Here is an 8,168-nt window from a genome sequence, read left to right as displayed (position 1 = left end):
TAGCATGATTGACTTAATAGGTGGACACCTTTGGGCAAGTTACTGAACTTCTCAACCTTGCTTATCTGTATAAGGGGATAATAACGAAACCTTTCTCATAGATTGTTGTGAGAATTAAATGATGGATTGATAAAAACGGACATATTTATTCATTGCTACATATTGGCAACATTGGACTCAATTCACCATGTCTTGCATTAACTAGATAGTGAGTAGAAAAGAATGTAATTTTAGGTTGCTTACATCAGATAAAGATTTCACTGTATTTGCCCACTATCGATCAGTCACAGAACTTGAATCCCAGACTCTGATTACTAGCTTTTGAAGACTGTAATTAGCATAGGTAATACTTTGATGGCTGGGTCTACATTTATTTTCCTCTAGATTCATTTATTGTTAAATGCTTGAGGGTATTGGCCTCCCAGGGCTTCATTATCTAGGGTGTCATGTGAGATTTGCTAAGTAGAGTCCTCCTTCTTCAGGGAGGAAGATCAGAGAGGCCCAAGAGGAAAGGCATGATGTTCAGGCTTTTAGTTTCTATAGCAGGAAGGAGCAGAAGTTGAAACAGAAGGCAGGAAGGAAGAGGGAAAAAAATAGTGACTGAGTACTAGAGCAGAAAGTTTGACTGGCTATGGATTGCAGCCAAATTTTGTAGATAACTTGCACATTTTTCTTGAAAACCAGTAAAAACAATCACTGAATTTATAGATATGGACCGTGAATATGACTAGGGGAATTTGGTAATTTGACTACCATGCAAAACATAGTCCCATGCCTCTGATGTCAGAGGGAGGGTATACAACACCATTTAATCTCCTAATGGGGGACAAGTTACTCCTCAAAGGAGTGTTGTTGTGAAAGTAATCAGGAAGGATGCTTGGGAGAAAGGATGCCACTCTGTGATTTATTTTCCCTCTACTAAGTCTATACCATGCGTACATAAGCACCCATTCACTTTATCTGTTATCAGTGAAGTAGTGCTATGGTCTGAATGTGTACCTCCAAAATTCATACCTTAAAATCCTAACACTCAAAGGTGATAGTATTAGTAGATGAGGCCTTTGGGCAGTGCTGAAATCTTGAAGATGGAACTCTCATGAATAGGATTAGTGTTTTATAAAAGAAGCTCCAGAGAAATCCTTAGTCCCTTCCGCTATGTGAGGATACAGGGAGAACTCTGTGACCCCGAAGAGACCTCACTGATCATGCTTGCTCCCTGAACTTGGATTTCCACCCTCCAGAACTGTGAGAAATAAATTTGTTTCTGTTAAGCTACCTAGTCTGGTATTTTGTTATAGCATCCCAAAAGGACTAAAGCAGATAATTTATCATTAAAGCCTCCTGAAGACTAATCCCTCCACTGGTAGGCTTAATTTCACCTTTTCCTACCTTTCCAAGAAAGAACAAAGAACTGTATCAAAAGTGCTGAGAACTTTGGGAAAATAAGTGATAAAAAGTGCCTCTGTCTGTGAAATCACACTTTCCTGGTTTTCATCATGATTCTTAGATATTTCCTTAAAATCCTTTATTGTTCCTTTCTTATCCAAGATGTACTTATGAGACTTTGTCTGCATCCAGTTCAGAGTCTCGTAACTGTACATCTTCAACTTACCAACTCCAGCAATTCTCCATATATTGGCACACTGACCTCTCCTTATGGGTCAAGCCTGTGTATTCTACCACCTACTGAATATTTCTGCACTGATTATTTTCCATGTATCTTAAATTGTGTCAAAATGTGATTAATCTTCAACAAACTCCCTACTCTAAGCTGCTTTTCCTTCTTTGTTCCCAAGTACTGTAATTGGCAAAAACACACACTCACTTGTTCAAGCTAGGGACCTGAGAGTCATTTTTCAACATTTTTCTCTCTTTACTAACTAATCCATCACAAATGTCAGTGAGTCCACCAGAATCTTTATTCCATCCATTTCTCTCCAACACTACTGCCACTAAGTTCTTACATGCTGCCATCATCTTATATGTGCTCAACTCTGTGCTTTTGAATTGGTCTCCTGGCTTTTACTTTTGCTTCCATCCAATTTGTTCTTCACCTAGTAGCAACAATGAATCTAAAACATAAATTGGAACATGACACTTTTCTGTTTAAAATCTCTAAATGGATTCTTATTATATTTAGGAGAAGAATGGAATCTAAAATTTTACTTGGCTATCAAGATTTTCACAGACTGACACTACCTGTTTCCCAGCTTCAGTGAATGCCCCTATATAACCCCACTCAATAGTATTCATCTTTATCTCATCACTCTCAAGGGCATTTTCTGAAGCCCTAATGAAAAATGAAATCCACTGTCATTTTCTCTACCAATACTTGCTACTTTTGTGTGTAATATATTTAGTTTCTACTAGACTGACATTTTCTTAAAGGTAGCACTTGGTTTGGTCCTAAATTGCAGTTTGGCACATAATGGACATTAATAAGTATTTATTAAATGCATATTTAAATAAAACTGAAATTTCAAAGGCAAGACTACATAACACTGTTCAACCCCTAATACCATAGTTTTCTTTATCTTGAAAATTTTGGTATTTCTCCCTGGTTCTAGTAATCCTCTTGTCTGTGTCTTCTTAGTGAATTCTCCCTCTGATGCTTCACTCTTGAATTACAGGACATTTCAATAACTATATTCACATGATACTTAGTTTCTGATTTATCTGTATTTGCTTTAAGCAACACACTCTATATATTGTAATGGACCTTTATCAGCTGATTTCTACAGAGATTTGTTACCTCTTATTTATTCTGTAAGATGCTTTCTATGAGTTTACCTACTATTGGCATCTCTCTAATCATAATTTGTTTTGACCAATGCAGGATACTATGGAAATGAATGAATATGAAAGTCTTTATGGATTGGTGTCTAATCTCAAAATTATTTTCTCCACCATGGAGTAAAATATGGATACCACACAATATCCCTAAATTAAAACAGATTCAGGTTTCAACATGCCTTTGGTCTAAAATTGATATACTAGAGGATATATAAACTGATGAAACCTGGCATAAACCTGGTGTTGACGGTCCAACAGTTACTTCTCTAGGTAGACTTGTCCTCTGATAAATTTCCAAACATTTACTCTTCATGTTATTTCAACATTTTACCTTATACCCTAATCTGTTTCTACTACCATGAAAGTAAATGTTTATTGATTTTTTTAATTCACGCCTACCATTATCACAATTACAAATTCTAAAGGAATTGTATTTTAAAATTATGTAAATGGTGTTTTATCATAAAATATTTTATAACTGTAGAATATAAACAGAATTTTTCACAAATAAGGACCAATGATTATGTATTCTTCAATTCCCAGTACCTGGTTTAGTGCCTGTCATAAAGGAGGTGTTCGATAAATGTTGAATATATGAACAAGCCAATTTCAAACAGTTATACAGAGAAATTTCCTTATTTCTACGACACTACTTTTAGTTTCAAGTACATTTTTGACCATCAAAATTGTCTTACTTTGCTTACTGCTTTACTAGGAGTGTAACCCACTCCTAGTCATCACTCATGTATTGTTTCTCATGTATAATTTCTAAGACATCCATTGTAATATCAAATTGCTCGAGAAAAATAACTTCAGTTTAGTTGTCCCAGAGTAAATGCATTTGGCAAATTATTTCCCTTTTTTTCATTTCAGCTATGTATCCAAAGTGCATCTAGTCCAAACTAGTATTTTGGACCATAGGTTGAATAAAATCCATGTTTTTAATATTTTATGTTTATACTGACAAGCTCTCTTTGAAACATGGCATACATTAAAAAATATATTTCCCAAGTTAACAATTTTGTTAAAAAATGTTTACTTTTGCCACTTAGAAAACTTTTGGTGGTGTGAGGCCTATTGAACACCTGACAGTTGTGTTAAAATATGTGGCCTGTATATACATTATAACGTTGCTCACCCTACATCATAACTATAAGCTCTGCTGAAAGAAGCACTTCTTTTCACTTCCTGTTCTTCCATCCCTATGGAGAGAACTCAATTAATGTAACATGATTGGCCTTTCTCTTCACTTTATCTCTCTCTGCTTTAGGATAAGTTGAATGACTTATTCAATAGTTGAATTGAAGAGAATGGGGGAGAAGCTGGCCTCTGTTCCATCCCCTTTTCCCTTGAGAGCAAATGTGTTCATTTATTCCAGAGAGGAGGAAATTACAGAGAAATGAGCCTAAACATGTGTGTCCAATTTCCCTTCATGTCATTGGCTAGCTCCTAACTTATGTGTCAGGACAAGATTCCAATAAATCCAGCAGACCACAGAGCCGGGAGGCTAAAAGAGCTGAGTATCCATTTTCAGAAACTTCTTGGATTGGGGAGACAGAAGTGAGAGTTCAGACCCAGCCAAGCTTGATGAACTTTAGTAAATACACTGGACTTAAAGTTGACATGTCATAGTGGTTATGCACTCACCTAAAGAGTGGTGACTGGAACTTCAGAGAAAAAAACACACAAACTTGAAATGGACCAGTCCTATCATAGCCTGAAACCAAGCCTCCTCAGAAAAATGTGGTCTGCCAGCATCCCATTTGAGTGCCAGCATTAAAATTAAACCTTTCAGAAGGGTTTATCCCTTCTGCCTTCATTGAACCACAATTTCTGAAACCAATAGAAATTTACAAAGCTGGTTAAAAATGTGAATAAATAACCAAAAAAAAGATAAAACAATTGAAACTTGAAACAGAAGTGAGAGAAAAGTAAAATGATTTGTGGTATTAAGGTGGTAAAATTAACAGAGCGTCTGGTGCTTGTGACGATATAAGGGAGTAGTTGATTTAGAAGCCAGATTGCAGGCTTGGAAGAAAAAAGAAACAGCAGTTTTGGTTAGAAAGGAAATAAAATAATTTCAGACACAAAGTTAGAGATATTTGCAAGGCATCAGGGTAAATATGCTTCAGAGACACTGTGAGTCTGAAGTTTAGGGATACATTCTATCATGGGGTATAGGTATCCCCTGCTTTTTGAAAGTTAGCTTTATTCAACTTGACTTTTATGAAAGACCTACATTAGTGCCTGTTTTCGTTAACCAAAATAAATCTTAAAAGGATTTATGAAAAAAAGACAAAAAGCAAAAATAGCATTCAGCATTCATTTTGCAGCGAGCAGTTATAAGCAATGCATCAGGCCACCATAGTTTTGAACTTTTTCTGTGAGCATCTGTGCTTTATTTCTATTTATTTTGTGCATCCTTTAGCAAGAGGTGTCCTAAAGTAAGTGCTTCTTCACTTTATGCTTTTTTGACTTATGCAAGATTTCTTAGGCACACTCTACTTTCAGATAGAGGGGGAAACCAGGGCATGAAACCTGTGTATAGCTTTGGAATAATCAACATATAAATAGTAATGAAAATTATGTGACTGGATAAGGATACCAAGATACAAATTATTGAGAGTGGTGGGGGCTTTGGGGAGGAGACTTGCAATAGTGTGGCAAGGGCAGAGAAGGAAGAATTAGAAAAGGAAACACAGGACATAGTGGCAGAGGGACAAAGAGTAGTAATGCCATCACAAAATCTACATTATTGCACAAACACAGAAAGCTTGATCAGATATACTCCAGTCCATCCCAGGCCATTAATTATATAACCCTGTAGTAATACATAATCACGTAGACTTATTTATTCACATCTTCATAGTTTCATTTGTGAATTCAATTCAGAATTTAAAGAAGATGTATTATTTTTAAAACAAGACTTCCTGAAGCTTGGGTAAGAATCTTTTTATCTGTCCTAAATAATACTTGGTAAAAAACTTAAATCATCCAAAGATATTTTCACCTACCATTTAAAGTCTATTATGTGAAAACAAACTCATAGGGTGAATGACCTACAGGAATCATTTGCTTGAGGTGTGATTTTTTTTTCTTGTCACATAATTTTGAAATTTCTTTTCCCATATACTATAGAGCTTTAAAGACATGTCAGGAGTTTTTGTGTATATAAGTCATTTAAGAGGAAGAATTTAAATGTATCCAAGTTTCATTTCTACCACAGTTAACTATTAAGCAACTCATTTGGATATACAAACAAGAATTCCTAAAGTGAGTTGATATTGCGTGGTGAACTTTATACTCAGCTTGTTTCTGTTTTGAAAATGCTTCATGGAAGTGTTTTCATGACATATTTTCCTCTCAAAATCGAGCTATAATAGTAAAAATGCTAGACTTGGAGTTAAACCTGTAATCAAATTTGCACTGTGTCACTCTGTCACTATCTATATTATCATAGACAAACTAATTTTAGTGGTGAGCTCTCTAAAATGTGTGTAATACAATGATGTATATATTTTATATTCCATATCCTTTGGAAAATTAGTATACTTATTTCAAGAACTATAGTGCAGTCGCCTCAAGATGGCGGACACAATGAACTGGTGCCGCGCCGGTCGGCCCTGAGGTGACTGTGAGGAGGACCGGTCTGCGAGACCCCATAGTCCCGGCAGAAGAGTGCTGCGCAAGCAGGAGGCGGAAGAGGAGGAGGCGGTCCAACTGTCGGCCGCTCTCCAACCTGCCACCAGCACGGCGCCGCGCCCGCCCCGCCTGGCTCCGCCCCTCGGCAGCCTGACCGTTGGCCAGGCTCCGCCCCGGCTATGCGCCGCCCCCGCCACCAGTAGCCACCGCCATGAAGGTGACTGACAGCGTGCTGCGGAGCTTCCGCGTCGCCAGGGTGTTCTGCGAGAACTCGGACAAGATTAACTGCTTGGACTTCAGCCCCAATGGCAAGACGGTCATCTCGAGCAGCGACGACGACTCCATCGTGCTCTATGACTGCCAAGAGGGCAAACCAAAGAGAACCCTGTACAGTAAGAAATATGGCGTGGACCTCATCAGATACACTCTTGCAGCAGACACGGTCGTTTACAGCTCTAACAAAATAGATGATGCTATCCGTTACCTGTCCTTGCATGACAACAAATACATCAAATACTTTCCTGGACATAGCAAAAGGGTGGTGGCCTTGTCCATGTCACCTGTGGATGACATTTTCATTTCTGGGTCTCTTGATAAGACCATTCGGCTCTGGGATCTCCGGTCTCCTAACTGCCAGGGTCTCTTGCACTTACAGGGCAAGCCAGTTTGTTCTTTTGATCCAGAAGGATTAATTTTTGCTACAGGTGTCAATTCTGAAATGGTCAAACTTTATGATCTTCGCTGTTTTGATAAGGGGCCATTTGTGACATTTAAGATGCAGCATGACCGGACTTGTGAGTGGACAGGACTTAAGTTCAGCAATGATGGCAGACTCATCCTCATCTCCACCAATGGCAGCTTCATCTGTCTGATCGATGCATTCAAGGGAGTGGTGATGCATACGTTTGGGGGTTATGCCAACAGCAAAGCCGTCACACTGGAGGCCTCGTTTACTCCAGACTCACAGTTTATTATGATTGGTTCAGAGGATGGCAAGATCCATGTCTGGAATGGAGAGACTGGTATAAAAGTAGCTGTGTTGGATGGCAAACACACAGGCCCCATTACCTGTTTGCAGTTCAACCCCAAGTTCATGACCTTTGCCAGTGCTTGTTCCAACATGGCCTTCTGGTTGCCCACCATTGACGACTGACCTGCATAGTGCTTGGCTGTTTTCTGTACAGCGAGGGTGGCCAGTAGGAAAAAACTCAGAGGGAACTACGATAATAGTGAGATTGGATAATTTGACTGGGCTGGAGAGCATCCTTCCACATGGCCTTCCCAAGGATGTGCTGTACATTTGCTCAAAAGAAAAAAATTACTTTGCCAAGCTTCTTCAAAAGGACTCTTGGTGCAGCAGATTCAATCGGGACTCAGATTTTCCAGCTGTCATTGCACCGAGCTCCTCCAGAGGAGTGACCAGACTCGTGACTAGGGTAAAGTGGGGCCCTCAAGACACCTTCAGTTTTGAATGTATTTGCTGCTGAGGAGTCGGTGAGGTTGTTAATTCGGCACATCCCTTTGCCCACCCCCATAAATGCGTGGGAAGCCACAGTTCTGGTTTTGAGATGCTAGGGCAGCTCAGTGCCCCTTGCCCTCACCCTGCATGTCTTGTTACTGGTTCTCCCTGTGTCATTGTGGCATTATCCACAACCACCATGTTACTTAGGTGCCAAATATTTACAGAAATAAGTCTCCATATATCTTAGGGTCAGAAAGGGACAGATACAGAA

General features: G+C 38.8%; 1 protein-coding gene across 1 annotated transcript; it reads left to right on the top strand.

Moving 5' to 3' along the window:
• The first annotated feature begins 6,646 nt into the window (after positions 1–6,646).
• LOC132481146 (WD repeat-containing protein 82-like) lies at positions 6,647–7,677 on the top strand. Its single transcript, XM_060085793.1, has one exon. It carries the CDS (start codon positions 6,647–6,649, stop codon positions 7,586–7,588), a length of 942 nt encoding a protein of 313 aa, XP_059941776.1. The 3' UTR covers positions 7,589–7,677.
• Positions 7,678–8,168: the final 491 nt, after the last annotated feature.

Source organism: Mesoplodon densirostris, chromosome 2 (assembly GCF_025265405.1).
Source record: "Mesoplodon densirostris isolate mMesDen1 chromosome 2, mMesDen1 primary haplotype, whole genome shotgun sequence".
NCBI lineage: Eukaryota > Metazoa > Chordata > Mammalia > Artiodactyla > Ziphiidae > Mesoplodon > Mesoplodon densirostris.
Note: the sequence above shows the minus strand (reverse complement) of the source record. Positions and strands in the feature narration are given on the sequence as shown.